Source organism: Falco biarmicus, chromosome 1, assembly GCF_023638135.1.
Source record: "Falco biarmicus isolate bFalBia1 chromosome 1, bFalBia1.pri, whole genome shotgun sequence".
Classification (NCBI taxonomy): Eukaryota; Metazoa; Chordata; class Aves; order Falconiformes; family Falconidae; genus Falco; species Falco biarmicus.
In genome coordinates this window covers 103,692,364-103,713,718 of record NC_079288.1, presented here as the reverse complement: position 1 = coordinate 103,713,718, position 21,355 = coordinate 103,692,364, and the positions used below count along the sequence as shown (strand labels likewise).

Below are 21,355 nucleotides of genomic sequence, written 5' to 3'. Positions count from 1 at the left end.
AAGCACTCATGGGCATTTGCCCTGTAACACTGCAGCTCAGTTTTTCTCACCTGTTATCAAGCCTTGTCCCTAATAAGCACCTAAAGAGATTTCACTTTATTTGCCAAGACAATGCAAAATTAAATTTGGGGACAAATTCTGCTCAATTTATATTTGACTGTATCTCAATTAGTTCCATTTTACCTAATAAGGTGTCTCCTGATGTCTTCGAAATTAACATATTAAGACACTGTTTTGTCCTAAGGATTTCATTAAACTTTAAAAAGATTTTCATTAAGTTTATTGTTTCATTCTGGGATTCTTTGTTTTAAATAAAACACAGAAGAGAGACTTAAGAATTACTCCTTAGGTCACTCAATGGAAGCACATAATTTACTTAAGTTTTAGAAGGTTTCCCCACAACAGTAGACCCAGGGTCTTTTAGGTTGCCTTTCCATAAACATGACAATCCCAGTTTCACCGAGAGACTGAGATAGGAATAGATGCAATTTTTAAGTGTCTCCAATTAAACCAAACCTAGGTTTTCAAAATCGAACACTTCTAGAATTCTGATTCTTAACAAAATAAAAACCAACACCGGAATAAAAAGCAAGTTACCTTTACTCTGTAATACTGAGAATTTAGCTGTAAATTAAATACTACTTAAATACTCCAGAAAATCAGGCTTTTTACACATATAGAAGAAACTATAAAAACGCCATGAAATGCAGGAAAGAAATTGTTAACAAGTTTGCTCATGTTTTCACCTGAAACTGTTCTACCAGGCTCAATGCATAGATGGATTTACTGCACCACTAACTCAGAACTGGCTATTACTGTGTCAGTAATGACAACTCTGTCTAAATCAGCATAAGTTTTGAAGTTCATAACTAAACAACCAACCCTGTATTTCCTCTGGAAATGTGAATATCCATGAACCACAGAACACCACCTGACTTACAAGTCTTGTGCTGGCTCAGCACCCAAAAGTAATTATTCCCACATGACTATGATCAAATCTATTAATGTCGAGCAACAGATGAACTCCCAGGAAATGAAAAGGTTAAAATTTTCAAGGAGATTACATTCCCATTAGAAATAAGATTTCTAGTTTGGTAACTGAGATAAATAAAAGAATATGTGTAGCTGCAAGGTCCAAAATTTCTCATCTTTGTCATCTTGCTGCAAGACCCTAACTTTCAGCTCCCATTGACGTCACTGAAAATTCATGCTCAGTATCAAAGTTAAATTAAAATTTCCTGATTTCGAGCCTGCAAAACGTTTAATTTTTATCTCCATAAAACACACACAAAGCAGTTTACAAAACTTCTTGATTTTTTTGAGCAATGAAACATCCGACTTCAAATTCTTCAAATTAATACAGGAAGAAATTGCCTACAGGATTTATCATTTGGGGGAGGAAGAGCTTTTTTCCCCTCACTGATCCTCAGAAGCACTGTTAAGGGTGTCTGAAAATGCCTAAGACACTCCCTTAGCTGTAGGATTCCAGCTGGTAATATAAAGATACTCCTGATGCTGAGCTCATGGGGTTAGTTAGAGGATTCATTACTGAATGATTCTGAAGTAGCTCTAATGATTACAAAATCGAGTAAGTACCAAGTATTTTATCCTAATGGGTCTCCTTAATCTACGGCTCAACAATAAATTACAGCACTAGGAGAATTACAGTGGTCTTCCAATGGAAGTCTGTTGTATGTATTCCCACTAGAAGCTATTTAATATGCATGGCAGAAATACAGACATCCTAGCATCATAAACTTCAGAGCATCACAGCATCACGTGGCTCTCTTTACAGCCACTTTCAAGGCTGACGGATCTGAACAGTGAGATAAAATCAATGCACCCATCTGGAAGAGCTTCATATTTGGCATTTTTTCCATCTATTATATGTATTCTTGAAAGCACTAAGGAATACCTTAGGCTCCCTGTGAAACTCAGCAGTTATAATTGCAACAACTGGAGAGCAAATGTTTACTGAAACGGCTTAGAGAATTATTTATCCTGGAGTAACTGAATCAATTAATTTAACAAGCCTGTGCAACAGCTATAATGGAGAGGGGCTTTCATACTGGTGTTTCTGATGGGGACATAAGTTATTAAAGGGGGGGGGTGGGGTGGAGAAACACATGAAACCAACCTGGAAGATAAGGAATTCCACGTGGGACCGCTATCCAGACACAGTAATCCATTTCAGCCTAAAGTTTGTGATTGATTAAAATGCTAGTAATCTGTTTCAAAAGACTGAGCTGACATTCACCAGTTCCTTGTTACTTCTTCGCCCAAGATGTTCTGAAGATGAAGGACTCAAACACATCCTGGGCTGGCAAGTGTGTAAGTGCAGCCTGGTAGCAGTCTAGAGCAAAGCTGCCTCTCCAATGAGCTCCCTGGCACGTAGGAGCAGACAAATTCCTCTTATCAGCAGCCTTTCTCTATTAGCTTTTGCTGTTTCTCCCAGCTGCCTCCCTGAAAGCACACCTAAAAGAACAGGACATAAGACACACATTTCTAGGCTTTGCCAGTCCAAGTAGTTCTGCTTTGACCCCTGAACTGGAGAGCATCAAGTCCTGCTTTTCAACACCAAAGGCCCTTTTTTGCTGCCTACGTGACTATTCAGCTACGCAGATACAAAGCTCAGCCTTAACAGACTTGCCTGGTATTTTGAGAGTCAGTTGAAAGGATCACACCTAAACTATCTGTTATATATTTGGTGTCATTCTGTGTTATACAGATCCATCTAAACCAAGCTGTTTCATTTGTCCCGACTCATTTTTGTGTCAACTGATACTATACCACAATGAGACAGAAAGCTGCTTATATGGGAAGGACAGAAGAAATTCAATCTGTACTAACAGTTTCTTTTCCACTTCTAAACAAAACCAGCTTGGGTTTAGTTGATTTTTCTCTATAGAGTGCAAAAGTTTCTTGCTGATACATCCTAGTAGCTTCAACGTTTCTATCTAACAATTAAGACTAGGATTTTCCTGTACTCTTACTAAAGTGCCCAGCTTCCAGTCACTGCCAACAAGAGCTGAGGATTCACTTTCCTCTGTTACCTTACAAATTCAATCCAAAAGTTCTGTACAAGAATGTACAGCAAAGTTCTATTCATTCTTGGCAGTTATATCCAGGGGCAATTATTTTTCAACCTACCAAGAATATCCTAGCACAAAATTCCTCAGTAAGATGCCCAGTATCATCCCAAAGAAAACTTTCATGGCTGTGATATAAACCTCTGATAACTGGTATTACAATAGAAATTAAAACCACTGACAGAATCCAGAACTGCTGGGAAAAGATGCACTCTTACGATGCAAAGAAATCTGATGTTTATCTTCCAAGGTGCATTGCAGCAAGCAACTGTTAGGGTGGCATTTCAATTGCCCACAGAAGTTAAGTAACTCACTCAGCTCCACCAAGCACTCGGATGACAGCAGATGGAGATGTGACACTGCTGTTACCGCATTAGAAGTCAACCTCGTCTCCCACAAAAAGGGTGTTAGGGTTATTTTCCTCTTCTCATCATTTCTGGTTTTACCTATTAGACCAAATGAAATGGGCAAAACCAAGTTTGATTTTGCACTAGGAGATACCAGCTGGCAAAAAAAAACCCCAAACCACATTGGTGTTTACAGTATCTTCTTCAGATTTGGTATCTGCCCACCACCTTCCAGGAGAAAACCAACATTAGAAGAAAACAGCCCAAGTTCCCAGCTCACAACAGCCTTCAATGGGACTTGCCCGCACCAATACAGAATGATATTATGGTGGGTTGACCCTGGCTGGAACCAGGTGCTCACCAAAGCTGCTCTATCACTCCCCTCAACTCGAAAGGGGAGAGAAAACATAACCCAAGGCTCGTGGGTTGAGATAAGGTCAGGGAGAGATCACTCACCAATCACCATCACAGGTAAACCAGACTTAACTTGGGGAAATGTAAATTTGTTACTAATTAAATCACAGCAGGATCATGAGAAATAAAATCAAAACTTACAAACACCTTCCCCCCACCCCTCCCTTCTTCCCAGGCTCAACTTCACTTACGATTTCTCTCCCTCCTCCCTGCCAGCAGCACAGAGGGACAGGGAATAGGAGTTGCAGTCTGTTCATCACACATTGCCTCTGCTGCTCCTTCCTCCACAAGACTGAAGACTCCTCACACTCCTCCCCTGCTCCACCATGGGGACCCTTCCTAAGAACAATCCTCCGTGAACTTCTCCAGCATGGGTTCTTCCCATGAGCTGCAGTTCTTCATGAGCCGCTCCAGCATGGGTCCCTCCCACAGGCTGCAGTCCTTCAGGAACAGCCTGCTCCAGCCTGAGTCCCTCAGGGGGTCACCAGCCTTGACAACAACCCTGCTCCTGCCTGGGCTCCTCTCCATGGGGCCACAGGTCCCCCAGGAGGCCAAGACCCTGTGAGAAGCCCAAAGGGTCACAGCCTCCTTTAGGCACATCCCCCCACTTCAGCATGGGGTCCTCCACAGCTGCAGGTGGATATCTGCTCCACTGTTAATCTCCATGGGCTAGGGGGTGCAGCCTGCCTCACCATGGTCTTCACCACTGGCTGCCAGGGAATCTCCACTCTGCTGCCTGGAGCACCTCCTGCCCGGAGCACCTTCTGCCCTCCTTCGTCACTGAACATGGTGTCTACAGGGCTGTTTCTCTCACATACTCTCACTCCCCTCTATGGCTGCAATTTTGTTGCACAGTTGTTTTTTTCCCCCCTTCTTAAATACCTTATCCCAGATGTGCTACCACTGTTGCTGATGGTCTCAGCCTTTGCCAGTGGAAGGTCTGTCTTGAGGCTGGCTGGCATTCGCTCCATCAGACACGGCGGAAGCTTTAGCAGCTTCTCACATAACCCACCCCTGTAGCCGCCTGCCCCCCCCCCCCCCCCAATCCTTGCCACACAAACCCCATACAGATACATAAAGAGAATCTACATGTATTTAGGAAGTTCAAAGAACATCTTAGACACACACATTAGGGCAATTGCTTGCTCCAGTAAGCCACAGCAAATAAAGAAAGCAAACATCTCAAGTTCTTTTGCTAAAGTGATCTGTTCTCAAAGCGCAGAAACTGCCAGACAAAACTCCTTTCTCCCTTCGGGGAGCAGTAAACCTCTCCCTACCCTCTGTGGGGTGCAGGATGTATCTAGGTGTCATCGCAGCAGATGCTGCAGTCACAGTAATGCACCAATCCTATACCCCATATGCCAATGATAAAGATATATGCAAAGAAACCGCTGCCTTACAGGGCCTGGCAAATGTGTGGGGGTGCTTGCAGGAAAGTGAGACTGAAAACAGACTTACTTCTATACCTCTAGCTGGAGGTTACATCCCTCTCCTTTTTTCAGCTACAAGCAAGAGAGCTTAAACCACCTTCAGTGGGCCCGTTTCATGAGAGCGCACTCTCAGTTCTTTCCAACACAGAGTATTTTTGTTTCCTTTCTAACAGAAAATAGGAACCACAAATTCTCCTGACTTTGTTGCTCTAGCCTTCTGTCTTCATTTTCGCTCTCTTAAAGGTACTGATGCACCTGTATATTCAGAGTGTGCATATATATAACAACACACATATATATAAAAGTATATAGTTATGTATGTCTGTGTGTATAAATATATATATAACACCATTTCTGTAAAATGTTGTCAGGGGATAATTAAAATGATACTGACTTCCTTGATCACTTCAAAGACCTTTAAAAGTCATCTGATAAACACTGACATTACGTTCCTGGAATATGATTACAGATTTTTGAGTAGCCCATAAAAACAGCAAGATGACCATCTCTAGAACTGTGCCCCACCGTGTGATTTCTGCAGCTTTGAATTATTGTGTTGAAGAGAGGGAAAATCAGCTTTCAAGTGAGCTGTCATTTCCAATTCACACAAGCAAGAAGAAAAGCAAAGCAAGAGCTGATCGTTCAAAACTAGTGTCACATTTGTCACAGAACGATACAACGAAATCTCTTCTGGAAAAGCAGGTTGCGACTTCCAACCCAAATGTCCTCTTGCCTCTTCTGCTTGTGGCGTGCAGATCTGCCGCTGCCCGGCACAACTGAAAGCCCCTCAGATAAAAGGGCCAAGCCTCATACACATGTATGTGCACATAAACCTACTGAACAAAGCTGCTTCTCATGTAAACTGCAGTCATATTTCACTGCTCCACAAAGAATTGTGCTGGCTTATGCCTTTGTAAACACCAGCAGAATATAAATAAATCTAAGGATTTGATAAGCACCATTTTCCATTTCTGCTGTTATCATATAACCCACTACAGAGACAGCTATTTTATTTTCTCCCAATTTTCATCAGCTGTGGGACACTGCTTCCAACTCCCAAACTGGCGCTTTTACTTCCAAACCGAGAAGAGGAAAATTTTCCATGCAGGGCCCAGTTTAGGCACACACACCAGTATGACAACAGTTTGTGGCCCATTTCAGCCCAGTGAGAAACTGTATTTGAGGCAAATCCCCAGTTGACATAAGCTGTCACCTTTCTATAGCTACATCACTCTGCGCTGCCCACAGGTCTCAACTTTTAATGCATTATAGGATTTTTCCACTGGCAAAACCTGATTTCTGCCATTTCCCTTACCACTTAACTAGACATCGCAACACTTACTCTAAAGAGAAAATAAAATGGGAAACCTGATAAAAATTTTGATAGGGTTAAGGAGCGGGAAGGAAGGAGGAAGTGACCTAGCAAAGGAAAAGGGAAATTTTCACACTAGGAATTTAAAAAGGAAAAGTAAATGACAAATTAAGAGACATTATTTCCTAAACAAGGTTCTTCAAATGCATCTGGAAAGATGGAAGGCACAATGACTTGTGGAATTTATAAATGCTGGGTAATTGTTGTCCTCATGAATGAATCCATGAGAAATCCGACATTGCCTGCCAAGGCTCTGGCATATAGCTCCTATAACTGTGTTATTAAATGTTAATCATCTACTTAAGTCAGCATTTGTGGATGAACAGCTATCAGCCAGGAAGATCACTGAAATGGAAAATGTGGAACAGGGCAGCTCTTGTAAAGACCCTGATCTCCAAACAAGGCTGATGCCAGATCACCTCCCACAACACAGCGAAGATTAAAGTGTGAGTCTTTCACCAGCCAGGACAGGGGACGAAGAGGAAAGACCCCTGAAGCAGAATACTACAGCCAGAAGGCATTCACACCTTCATGGAAAAAACCCCACAGGCTGCAGAAATTCATTGTGGACAGCCTAGAATCTGATTAAAGCTCCAAAGCCCCAAAACCCGCAGAATTGCCTCTTAGTTTATGAATTTGTCCATGTTTCTTTTGCGCTCTCTAAAGTAACGAGTTACTTTTTGCCAAAAATCTTTTTGCCACAAGCACCGCATGTGCCTGAATGTTTAGAAAAAGCAGCCCACAGCTTCAAACCAGAGGCCAAAGGCTGTTCTTAAACACACACAGACAACAGAGGTGGACCATGACTTCACCGCTGGGCTCTGGACTGCCAGCACATGAGATCCCATTCACACAGTTTGCAGCCCATTGTGGAGCGAGCAGTTAAATACCTATCTTGGGCAAGTATGGCAGAACAATCATCTCAGGGTAAGCAAAGCCACCAGCTTCGTGCTTCAGTTGGATCAGGTTAAACATTAAGGCACAGTGCTCGATGGAGAAAAGCCTGCCTCAGCACTGCTTAGATATCCCATGAAGAGGGACAAGGCTACTCTCAGAGAGCAGTGCCTGGAAAAAACAAAAGGGTGCCCTACAGGTGCAGCTTGCTGCTCCCAGACACAGGGGCTGCGGGAACCAAAAGACGCTTCTTCTGCAAGACCAACAAGAGGTCCAAGCCATGGGAGAAAAGTGCCTGGCCCCACAGTCAGGGGAGCCTAGCCATGCTCTGCCCCTTCCCTGTATTTATCTACTTCTGCATCCATCGCAGGGCAACATACAGGCAGCTGTTGAACAAAGTTGGGGTTGTATGAATTTGTCTTTCGTATTATGAACAGCCCTTCAGTTGCAACTTGTGTCCATTGCTGCTTTCTTCATGGAAACACAGACACAGCAAGTAAGAGCAGCAGCTTTTACCCTTCCACAGGCAAAGGCACAGTTCAGCTCTGATGTGCGAATACCCTCACAGCACTCCTGAAACATGAAAACCCACGAAAGGCAACAGCTTACAGAGCTGCTGGAGAGCTCTGGGTCAGGGCCATAGTTTTCCAACTAAACTGGAATTCGCCTCTGTTTACAGTAGGGTAGGGGTATAGTTTAAGTAGATCCTTCTGGGTTTTTAAGAGATTTTAACACCTGACTCCCAACATTTCCTCATTACAGAAGTGTTTAATAGAGCTGATAGTTGTGTAAGGTTGTTAGATCTCCACAGGAATTCTTTTAAGAGATGAAAGTGAAAAAGGAACTAAAAAACCCACTGATATGCAAACTGTACTGATTGTATGTGCTACATCGAACCCCTTATACTGAGATATACAACTAACATGAGTAGGTTCCAGTTTTCATTTATGTGTTATTTAGTATTCAGAACAAGTTTCAAGTTGCTACAAAACAAAATAAATGTAATTCTAGAACATACCAATTCTCTGCTACACTAACCAGTGTTGTGTTTCCTTATAAAATGAGAGTTCATTTTCTCAGACAAAAAAAATAATAATCACATTTAGAAGTCTTCTGTATGAGAATACTAACATATAAAACAGTAATAATTACATATTAAAATGTGTGCCTTGGTCCACAAAAACACCTCTTTACTGATTAAGAGACAAAAATTCACTATATCCTCAGGGGAATAACCATCTTACAGCTAAGCTTGTTTTACCTGGTACTGCGAAATGAAGAGCCTACCCCCATTCCTCTATATTATACTGTTATTTTCAAGGAACACAAAGAAGGAACACACATGCAGCACATGCTTTATTCAAAAAACACTTTTGTCTTTATTTTTGATGTTCAGTTGATCTCAGCTTTCCAAAACCCACAAGCAGAAGGGATTTCTACATGAGAAGCAGCTCATTATTATATTAATAAACATTAACTGCATACCGGTCACGTAAATTGAGATGTCTACTTTCCATCACCTTGCACTTCTATTCATAGCCACACAAAGCAAGGATAAGTTGGATATCAAGCCCTACACACCGCATAAAACAATTATTCAGCGTTATGTGGTTGCTCTAAACAGGTTAAAAGACTGCACAACACTACAGCACAATCAGGCTCCTGCTGCACCAAACACCCCCAGTCCTTCCATCACTACTTTTTGAAGTCCTGGGAGAGTCATGGCATCGGATTTTATCTGTTCACTAAATAAAAATTATCACATATAGGATATTAGTCAACTCATGTCTACAAGAATAGATCCACCCTGCAACAGCAGGAAAAAGTGACCTCGACATTGCAAGCCTCCAACACAAATAACTCATTACCTCCCTACTAATCATATCAATGTGGGAGACCGCAAAAGAGCAAATCAAGAGTGCAGAGTGCATGCTGCTCGAAGAGGAACCCCTGCAGCAAACTGGGTAATATAACAGTGTTCTGTAAAATGTTCATTTGAACATTACAGAAAGGAGATTCATGCTGCTGTAAACTAGAGTTTATAGCTACCAAGTGTTATACGCATATTATAAACAGAAATTTATAGGTTTGTTCCCTGGTGGAGCTGAGGATGTACCCCCAGGCTAAATAGTGGCATTTAAATTACATTATTTAAAAAAAAAAAAAAAACACACAAAAAAACAACCACCACCCATGCCCAAAACCAAACTACAAAGCCATTTTGACCATTACAAAAATTAGCAAGCAAAACCTTCAACTGAACTATTCGATTCTGATCTCATTTTTCAGTAGTAACTTGTTATCCTTCTAAACATATTAAAGTGAAGCTCATTTTCTATTGCTAATTTGGAACATCTCCCAACCAGTAGGGGCTCTGCACCTGCTAACATTTATTATAAATAATAACTAAATTTATTCAGAATACAAGCTATCTAGAGTGTGAGATTTAAGATTTGGAAAAAAAACAAACCCACAACCAAAAGCATTTTGTATTTATTATATTTCCCCTCCTATTTCTGACTCAGCACAAACTACAGATGAAAACAGAAATCCGATTTAAAAAGCATAAAATCAGCTTTCTTTTTGCCTGACAACAAAATGCACACATGTAACTGAAAGGTGTTATCAAGTTTATCAGAAGATTTAAAGGGATACTTTTTATTGAACAAGAACATGTTAATGCAGTCAGTCATGTCAGATATTTCAAACTGTTTTGTTGTCACAATAGCATCAATATTTCCATGCACTTTTCTCCTTCAGACACAGAACTTGAAACTAGCACTTTGTTTCTCCACTGTGATTACACTTGTCACTGAAATGAACTAAATAAGCCAAAGGCAAATACGTAAAAAACATCTCAAGCTGAGCAAGCAGGTATCTGTAGCATAACACAGCTCCATGCCTCCACCATTTTATCTCCTTATCTTTTGCTGGTGTTCTCCCCTGTCAGTCCAGCTCCTTGCAAGTATTTATAAAAAATTACAGCTAATGCATACATTAAGTTGATGATCTAATAGAGCGCATGGAAGTTGTATTGATACAATAGTTCTGTCAGCATGTGATTATTTTTTTCTTTTTATTATTTTCTGACCTCTACCATGACTGACTGCAGAGCAGAATTAAAGAATATGAAAAACTGAACTATCTCAAGACCTATAAATTTTTTCTCCTTTTCTGGAGAAGGCATGTTACTCTTTTGACTGACTGCTAAACCCAAAGTTTCTTCTTTTAGGATGTTCAAGTCAACTAAGCATTTTAATTAACTTGAATGCTTTTTCAGGCAGTTTCAAAACAAAAAAAGGAAGCAAAACATTTGGAAGAAGCACAAGTACAGTAGCATTTACTGTGGATTAAGTTAGGGCTTATTATTCTGTTCATAATTTTCACTTAAACTCCAAGATTAAAAAAAAATCTTTTCAAGAAAAGCTGCTTGGTTTGTTTGGTGCTATGTAGTGTTAAAAAAGCCCCATATGTGTTTCATGAAACTTCCAAAGAAATTTGCCAGTCCAGAAATTCCTCCTCACATGCATTACCAGCAACTGTTGCAACAGACAACATCCATGTTTTAACACAGACAAATTAAAAATTCACTGGAGATTGCTCAGCTGGAAATGTTCTTCCTTATTGCAGCACCTACCAAACACAAAGTGTCATTTATCAAGTCACACTTTCCATTTAAAACAGCTCCCACCTTAATTCACAGCCCCATGCTTCCCCTCTTCTCCCAGGACTGTATGTAAACACTTCTTGGCACAAGCCAGCTGGCATAAAGATGCCCACATGGGTTTGATCAATACCTCTCACACAAACCTACTTTCACTGCAGCACAAAGGTCTGCTCATTCCCACCTATGCTACCCTCCACCTAAGAAAAAAATATAATAATAACGTGTGTTTTCTTCTTTGCTAAGAAAGCGGCTGTGCCTGTTGTATGGATCCGAAGACTCCCTCAAAGCTGAATACAGAGGGAGGAACACGAACCTCCTCAGCACAGTTGGAAACCAAACAGAGATGTGTTTTTCCTCTGAGGAAACACATGAGCACAAGCTGACCCTTGGCATACAAGCAGCTAAGTCAAGCAAGCAAGATGCAGAACTTTTGCAGCGTTAACAACTCAACCAACTTTGCAGTGCTTGCATTCGCTACACTTAAAATGTTTGACTTACGCACCAAAGATTTTTCAAGTGACTTCAGAGACTTCTGCACCAAATGGCATTCCTACAATAACCCAGTAACAGCTCACCTACTTGGACAGGGAACACCAAGAAAAACCCTGAGTAACAGGAGACACTGAAAAGAAACAGTGTTTCTGACCATAGTTTAACACCAAAAAAGAGCTTGTAGGGATTTCTCTTGGAGGTTGTCAACAGCTCTGTTGGTGCCACAGGCATACTGGGATGCTGCCACTCCAGGCAGGAGCCATCAGGTGAGGCTGCAGTGTTTGGCCCAATGCCTTCTTGTCATTTGGAAAAGCTCTTTTCAGCAAGCAAAGAGTTTGTAAGCAAACACACCCAGAAGGCACAATCCTCCTCTGGAACAGATTGTATAGAGATGACATCCTTCGCTCACACATTTGTCCTGTCACTGGCATTTCTTCATCAAACACGTTCTTTTACGAGTAACTTTCCAAAGTCATATACAAATGCTAAAACCATAAAGTTGTCCCCCAGCCTGCTTCTCTGCTCCCCTCTGGGCACATGGCTAGAGAGAAATCCCACAGCCAAATCCTGCTGTCACACCCATCTGTGACATAAATCAGGGACCCAGACCTGTAAAACGCAGCGTAAGCCACCACGCAGCCGACAGCAGAGAAGACCAGCACGGCGAGCTGAGCCAGAGCTCCCACCCGCAGCGCACAGCCCAGGCTGGGACACAGCCTCTCCCCACACACCAGCTTCTCAGATCACAGCCCACCTCACACGACCAGCATAGGGAGCACCTCAGGTATGGGCAAAGTCACTCAGGTCTACTCCTGTCACCCCATCCAACTCGGCCACACGAGGCAGATCAGTCACATACTGCTCTGGCACAATGCTAAGGGAAAGACTGCTAAAAAAAAAAAAAATAGCTGAATGAAATCCCTTCCCCACACCATCTCACAGTTCAATTTTGTCAAGCCACAGCTTGAAGCTGTGCTTTACATGTTCCTTTTGGTTTAGCTGATAATACCAATACTCCTCACACTCACTTATAAAACCTGGGACTGTTCCATGTTACCACCAGCTTCCTCCTCTTGGTACTATAATCAAGGTACAAAGGCTCATTCTGCAGCTGCTGCATGCACAAGGGGCTTTGATATCTACTGAAGAAATAATTATCCATCTGTCCCTCTCTGTTTCCCCTGCCCAGCTTCTTGCCTCTCTCCTGGTCTACAAAATTTAAAAGTCAATAAAAAAACAAAAAAAACAAACACCCAGCAGCAATATGAAAAGCTCAAGTCCAAGACCAACGACATTTGGAGGCTGGGCAACAGTTTGGGGAACCAACAGATCAAAGCTCTTCTCTGCTGTAGTAAAGACTGTTTCATTCACGCTACCAAGCAGGTACACTAATCCAACGGAACAGGACTGAACTTGTCACGGGAGTGCCATTTTTGTCCCATTCCATAGATTATTCTGTCTGTGTTAATGCAAGCATATCTGCTTCAGAAAGACAGACAGCGAGAGATACACGCAGCAGATTACACACCGACCAGCTCAAAACGTACCCACTGAGACATTTCCACTAAGTGACCCACTTGGAGCTCCCAGCAAGTCCAGCTGCAAGAACTGGCAGAACTGCCTTGTACCGCCATCCTGAGCACAACACTGACTCCACAAAATTCTCACCAGCCCCAGCAAAAAGGCCTGTGAACATAGCTCCCACCAGTCTTAGGAGAGATTAAACAGCAACAGACAGACATAGATTACAGGCAAAACAGGCTTTTACTTTTCTCGTGACCTGGGATAACAGGGCAGGGGGGGAGTGTTCATTAAGGTAACAGTGTAACAGATACGACATTTCAGCTTGCACCGCCAGAATCCCAAACCAGTGATTCAGAAAGACCTTTCCTCTCAGTTCCAATAAACACAATTATACCAGCAAAGCCACGAGGCAATAGCTCCCAATCTCCATTTCAGACAGCTGCAGCGATGCTTTACAAGCACTAAGTTTAATAAACAGAGCAACTGTCTCACATACAGGTCTTCAGATTTCCTATTTTTTGAATACAACATTCACTCTGAAGCCAGGGAAACTGCTGGAACTGAAATGATGGCAGTGGCAGGATTGCTCTTCTTGTCATCTTCTACTTCAAAACTGACCTTTCCGAGACAGCAGCTTTTTGGGAAGGCAAGACAAGCTCTGCAGCTCTATCACAGCTACATGCCAGAAATCTGCAAGTACTAACTGCCTTAAAATCACTCATACGCTATCCTTAGCGTTTGATTTCTACCACACTTAACAAAGTCAACTCCAATACTGCTGTTGGGAGCGACACAAACCAGGGAATGAGGCAAGTCCTATTAAAGGTTCTTTTCCATCTGTAATTCCCATGGTTGCTTGAGCAGTTCCTGCTTTCTCAGGGAAAACAGTCACCCAAAGAAGCCTGTGAAGCAGCACTAGAGGAAGACAAACCTAGCCTGCGGGCTTGGTGCACTGCATGTGATATTTTCCCCATCCGAGTCAAAAACAATGTGGATTTAGTACCTGTTCCGAGATTGCTAGCTGAAGCCACAAAGCCTCTCCTTTGATCTATATTCAGTCCCAAACAGTAATCAACAGTTGTTACATTAGTGCACATGAAATGGAAGAAATATCAAAATACTCATGGAAAAGCAAGCAAAGGCCTGTTCCTGCAGCAAACATCACTCAGACAGGAAGGCAGGCACATCTTCAGACATGACAGCGACAAGGAGACAGTATAGGTCCTTGGTCCAAGAATGACAAGCTTGAATTGTTCAAGTTTTACTTGATTATAAATGCCAACTGTATACTCACACCAGTTTTATGTCTGCTCTGCATTTTACTGCTGGGCAATCCTCTTGTTCGACAGCTAATGAAAACCACTACAGTTACAGAAGTTGTTTATTAATAAACATATAATAATCCTACTAAATACAGAGATAAAGACAAAGTCAAGGACACTGTGAGCCAGTTCTTTAAACAGGAAGCATCTAACCTAGAATATCCCAGAGTCTTTATGTACAAATCCTACAGCAAGATATTACGGAGACATGCACTAGCACTTCAAACACATCAACAGTGAAAGAAAGAGCAGACCAAAAAAACACAACATCAGAACATCAAGGAAACACAAAAGGCAAAATGAAAAAGAAAAAAAAAAAAATAAATCTGTGACTGGCATGCCAGTTGTAATCAGTGACAGATGAAACCCCTCGCCTGCTAACCCTTCAGCTCTGATGCTGCCCTTACTGAGCTGCGATGCTCAGCAGAAAGCGACCTGCCATACAGTTTACTGAAGTTGGAATCCAGACAAACTTTCCAACTGCTGTTAAGACACTGATGCTCCGCAGTGCATTATTAAGAGGAGCAAAACACATTTATCCTGCTTCCACTTCCTCCCAAGCCACCCACCAAAAACATTCACCTCCAGCAATCACCCTGACATTCCCTTCTTGGAGCAGAAAAACTTCCAAGGGCTTGAGTCTGTGTTGGAAGGCCAAAGGAACCACCTGCCATCAGTTATTTCGAAGATACCCAGTGGTCATGTGTCACACACACACAGCGCAGATCCAGCTTTGCTGGAGAGCTCTAAGGGAAATAAAAACTCAGGCTTTCCCCAACAGCTGCTGCATGCTGCCTCCCAGCCTATGGTAACAAATCCCTGAGCAAGTCTGCTGTGGGAGCAGAGGCAGGTACAGAAGCACTCCAAAAATGTAAAGTTTCTCAGCTGTTTCCTTTCAGCACAGAGTACCAAAGCAAGGCAGACAAATGTTACAGAGCAAAATGCTGTTTATGAATTGTTAAAAACTGTGATTCTTGTACGAAGTTATTCATGGATTATGTACACGCAAAGGGGAGGACCGTAAAAGAAAATACTTTGGGTCTATAAAGAAGAGTCAGTACTCACACAGTACTCACCATAATCAGCTGAGAGGAAAAGATGTTAAATGGTTGTCATTAATATTAATACCCACAGAACATACCCTGGCATTACAGTGACATTTTACAAAACAATCTCGATCCTGCCTAGGATCGCATGTTTATGATTCGTATGGCTACTAAGAACCTTGAAATCTCTCACATCCTTTCACATGCTGGACGAAGGAGGCCCAATTAGAAGCAGGCAGAGCTGTGCTGGGAAGGTGAGTGGTTGGGTTTAAAGGGCTGGAGAATTGCTAACCTCTCTGAGAGCAGTATCTTTCTTTTGCTGCTGTTTTCCAGCAGGCTGAAGGCTCACAGCTCTGCAACCTGCTGCAAGATCAGCCATTCCAGTTGCAGGAGTGACAAAAACCAGGAATAAGAGTCAAGTTCAACAGCACCTTCTCAAACGCTTCCCCAGCGTAACACATTCAAGCTTACCTACCTCATACAACAAGCCTTGGTAGACACAGGTACCTGTGGGACAAAAAAATAAAATAGATTAGAAGCGAGTAACACCAGCACACTCCCCAGTGAACCTGCTACACAACAATATGAGCAGCTCTGAGCAGCCACGTCTCACCATGCACTTGCCAGCCACAAAAAAAAAAATGCAGTTTTGATGCAGCAGGACAACCTCTGGGTAACCTTCAGACTGCAGCATCAGGGACTCTGGCAAAGATGGACTCAAAAACTTGAAGAGTGGCACAAACAAAGCAGAGACGAAAGGGTAGATCTGCCAAAATAATGCAGCTGATCTTCAAGAAGGGGTTAGCACATGCCTCTGCAGCACCTCACCAAACCACTGATGAAGCACCACAGCGTTATAATTGCAAGAAGTTGCCCAATCTCTCTCATATGGAAGTCAAAGGCACAGACAATAGTCAAAGAGAATGGGAGAATGCAAAGTAGTAAAACAGGGGCAGACGCTAACCTGTGACTGCACCATCACAAATAACCACCCACTTTTGGACAGGTTAGTATCACAACCCATTCCCACTCACACTCTCGCAGATGGATGAGAAATTAAGACATTTGGTGCCACTCATGCAAGGGGCATATGTTCCCTCCCTCCACTGTCACAAAGGCTGCGCCCAAAAAGATGGGAATTCTCACAACGTACACACAAGACGAAGCTCAGAACTGTAACTGAATAACTGCCTGAGCACTCACTCAAAGGGAAGCCACAGCTATTCAATGGCAACATATGGGCCTTAAAAATGCACGCCATTTAAATTGCATGCTAAAGAGCAGTCTCTTCTCTGTGCTCCTATAAATCCTTTTACCATTTATAGGAGAAACAAATAAGCACATGATTATACGCAATGCAATCATGGCAAGAAGAGCCAGTGTGAATTCCTGCTCCTAAATCACTTCTCCATGGGCAACGGGTCACACTTCATCTAATGACAGGCACAAGGGACTCTCTTGCTTCAGTCTTCCTAGTCCTCACCACCAACACTGCCGGCTGGGAGAAGGGTTCTCCAAGCAAGTGAGAGAGATAGACACCCATTCAAGAATATTTTCTATATTCTATTTTAATAAATCAAATAAGAGGTTAGAAAACAAAACCATGAAGTTGAATGACAGTTCTTTCATTGATTTTCTGGGAAACAGCCATTCTCAAACTACTACACACATCTGTCTACCAAAAATGTGACAAGAATGTGAAATCCAAAGCAACCCAAGAAACTCAAAGATTAAAAGAGAAAAGAATGTGGGAAAAGGTGCCTCAAGAGACCACTAAGAGAACTAAGAATTTCCTTGTCAAAGAGTGGTGTTTCCCATAAAATGCAGATTAGACAAATTTGTAGAGAAAACCTTGGAGCTACACTGCTTCGAATCTAAAGCTCCTCCTTTGAGCCCATCCTCAGCTCAGCTACAAGAGGCTGCAGAGGTACCATCAGGAATTATTTTCCCTAGCCAAGAAGATGAGCCACAAGAGCCCAGTGATGTTTCTCTTACATTTAGCAGATAGCTCTCCACTGGTATTGACAGTAAACAAATGGAGCCCTACCCATCACATGCACAGACCAAGCACCAAAGAGGACTAACATGTTGAAATATCGGGTTTCACACTCACACCCGCATAGTACCCACCCACCCACCCCCACCGCCCCACGGCTAACCACTGAACGTTTGAGAAGTGAGCTCTGCACATTCATGGTGCTGCCAAGTTACTTCAGCCCAGCTCAGACTCCCAGCAATTACCTGTTCATTTATTCACTTGACCTGCGTAGCAAAACTGTGTTTACAGAAACAAAAAAGACCCAAATACTTAACCATGCCTTGACTTCATCATAAACCACTGATTTTCAAATACCATTTAGCTTCCCGCCCCTCACATCTCTCCTCCCCCACACTCTTCTTTAGGCAAGAGAGGATAATTTCAAGGTTCGCCATCCAGCCACACCTCAAAATTCAGCACCAAACACAAGGTCACATACTGTTGGAAGGCATAAGAAAAAAAAAACCCCACACCCAACTTCATACCAGTTACTTAAAACCAGCACAACTCAACTGTTCTACTCCTAAAAAAGGGCTGGCTGCCCTTTCTTTTTTGCACACTAACAGCTATAGCTCCTTAGAAGTACCAACATAACAAAGTAACAATGCTTGACACCCTAAAATGTGAAATATGGACTCAGAGCCCCCAGTGAGGATTTGAAAACCTGAAGGAGACTGGGGAAAACTATTAACAACAAAAAATCACCAGCGTTTCCTACTTTGGCTTCAAGAGGCTGTAATTACATCTAGGGCCCTTTGTGCCAGGCACTATGAACACATCATGAAAGAGCAGCCACGTGCCACAGAGCTCATCAGCTATCAGGCTAGAGCACAGAATAAGGACCAAGGCCACAGGGAGAGAGCAGCTGCCTCAAATAGCCCAGGCAGGCAACAGCAGGAGTGAGAGACCTTCGAAAACTTCTCTCTCAGCTCCACAGACCCTGCTGCACTCTGTGGAGAGGCTCACACCAGGCCATGTGGGACTAGAAAGCAAACACCGAGCATCTGATTCTTTCTCTCCTTTAAAGCAAAGACATATTTCACTCCCTCACAAGTCACCAAGGGGGATACTAGCATATCACCCATCTTTACACAACATTGAAAATCCTTAGTGACAAATACCTTCTAGCTACTTTTTATCCCCAACTGTGAGCCAGCAGAGACATCACACACATTAAGTGACATCGCTCTTTGTTATAGTGTCCTGCCTCGCTTGTAACTCCATGTCACCAGCGTGATTAACACCTGTTTGCAAAACTCACCTGAAAGGTTCTTCTCAAATGATCTTAATTGCCTTTCACATACTGAAGAAGCTTGGGAAAAAAATGCCCAAACTTTCTGCCTCAGTGTTTCTGAGTCTGGCATTGTGGAAGCAGGTGCTTGGCAGTTTTCTGGTGTGGAGGCTTTCTGGAGGTGTTGGTGGTTTTTTTTTTTTTAAAGTTAAGGCTCTCGGATTACTACCCAACAAGTTAATATCCCAAATTTGTATCTCGCAGCTCCTCAGCTCACATACACTCAGCTATTTTTAATTACTGTTATTCACTAAGACAACAAATGCAAGTGGGACTTGTGTTCCGGCGGGAGCGGCATTTGGGGAGCCTGCCACTTTGGAAATCCACAGCCTACAGTCACGTAGTCAAAGGAAAAGCTGGAAAACAACCTCCGAGCACCAACACAGCCACACTACACTCCCAAACCTGAAACATCAGTAACTTTACTGCCTGACAGCACCATTAAGATAATAACCTTGCACTTTTTTAGAAGTCTGTCCCAGATACTTTTTTTAATGACAGAAGAAACCAGTGCTCGATGCCCACCAAGGCACCCTCAGAGCTCTCAGACCCACATCCACACACACCACAGAGGCCCCCAAAGATGATCTTGGCTCCCTTCTCCAAAAACCAGGAGCAGGGGGTGACTGCCACCCGCTCTAAAACCAGGAGCAGGGGGTGACTGGTGACTGCCACCCGCTCTAAAAACCAGGAGCGGGGGGCGACTGCCACCCACTAAACCAATGAGAGGTGGGTGACAACCACCCGCTCTAAAACCGAGGGCGGGGGGTGCCGGCCACCCGCTAAGGCCGGGAGCGGGGGGGTGACTGTCACCCGCTCCCCGCAGTTCCTGCCACCGCCGCCCCGCCGGCAGGCGACAAGGGCACAGCACGGCGTGTCCGCGCCCCACGGCCGAGCCCGCCGGCCCTGCTCCCCGCCCCGCCGCTGCCTGACCCAGCTCTGCCCGCCCCACACACGGGCACCGGCTGCTGCGGTGGCTCTGGGCACGCACGAAGAGCCCTTACGGATAAGCCCACCCTCGGCTCATCAAAGGGGTCGCTGCCGTCCCGGGCCGCCGCCTCACCCCCCCGCGCTCAGGAGAAGGTGCCGAGCGTGAGGGGCACCGCCGGGCCGCCCTGCCCGAGGCGGGACACGCTGCCCCACCGCCGGCACGGAGCGCCCGCCAGCCCGCGGCCGCCTGCGGGCACCCGCCGCCAGCGGGAAGGGCCGGGGCAGAGGCGGGAGGCGCCGGGCACGGGCTGGGCTTCGCCCGGGCCCCCCTCGCCCCGCCTGTGAAAAGGCCGCCAAAATGGCGGGGGGCGGGAGGCGGACCCCCGCCCGGGCTGGGGAGAAGAAGGGAGGAAAGACCCCCCCAAATCCGCCGGGAGCGGGGGACGCTCAGCCTCTCCTCGGGCACCGACCGCCCGCGGGACGGGGGCAGGGGCCCAGCGCAGCGACTCACCTGAGGCGGCGGCCAGTGCCGCGCTGAGGAGCCACAGCGTCGCCCAGGCGGCTGCCGGGGCGCCCATGGCCCCGCCGCGCTGCCCCCCCGCCTCCGGCGGCTGCAGGGGGAGCGGAGGGAGGCAGAGACGCCGCGCCGGGCGGCCGCGGGCAGACGCGGGGTGGCCCCGCCGCCCCCTCGGCAGGTGCCGGGACAGCGCCTGGGCCCCCGCCCCGCCGCCAAACTTTCCCCGCAGACAAAGCGGCAGCGGCCCCTCACGAACTGCGCCGTAGCCCGCCCGCCCCCCGCCCCGCCCGGCCCCGCCTCGGGCAGCGCCTTCCCCCTCCTCCCCGGCACCTTGCGGGGGGGCACGGCCGAGCGGCGGGGCCGGCGGCACCCAGCCGGGCCCTCGGGGGGCTGCGGGGCGGCCCAGCCGCTCCTCCGCCCCCCCACCCCACCCCCCCGGCGAGGCGCAGCCCGCAGCCGGTGCCGGTGGCGGCCGGGCCGGGCACAGCGCAGGGCTGGCCCCGGGAGCGCCGGCAGCGGCCGGCGGCTTCCCCCCGGTGGTGGCAAACCGATGGGCTGGAGAGGAGACCACTGTCTCAAAGGGGGCTGAAGCTTCGCTTCAGTTACGTGTGGGTCTCGCTTTTTTCCGGCAGGGTTTAAGAAATCCGAGGGGCACGGTCTGTTCACTGGAAGGGCTGTCTTCTTGGCACGCTGAGAGCATCTTTCGATTTTTTCCTTCAGTTTCAGCTCCTTTGCTCTTCACCCATTATATAGATTTCCTCTATAAAAGGAAGACTCACACATTAGCAATCATAAAATCAACCACTCCAAGAAAAACTACCGAAGCACTCCACAAAACCCAAGCCCGGTTCTTTGAATCACAACATTTTCTTTCTTTTGGGTCTTCCCTCTGGACACACACAGCACCCACAGCACTTCCCAGCTCCTGGCCAGTCATTAAAACCATATTACTTCCCACCTCCAGCACTGCATGCTCCACAGG

General features: G+C 45.0%; 1 protein-coding gene across 1 annotated transcript in view; it reads right to left on the bottom strand.

Annotated features, from left to right (window-relative positions):
* The window catches only part of FRAS1 (Fraser extracellular matrix complex subunit 1), a 173,663-nt gene extending 153,060 nt beyond the window's left edge, over window positions 1-20,603 (bottom strand). Inside the window, exons 1-2 of the mRNA XM_056355472.1 lie at window positions 20,368-20,603; window positions 16,073-16,104 (exon numbers count right to left, since the gene is read on the bottom strand). Of these exons, the coding sequence (XP_056211447.1) occupies window positions 16,073-16,104; window positions 20,368-20,434 (99 nt within the window). The 5' untranslated portion in view covers window positions 20,435-20,603. The remainder of the gene's footprint in view (window positions 1-16,072; window positions 16,105-20,367) is intronic.
* Between the last annotated feature and the right edge of the window lie 752 nt (window positions 20,604-21,355).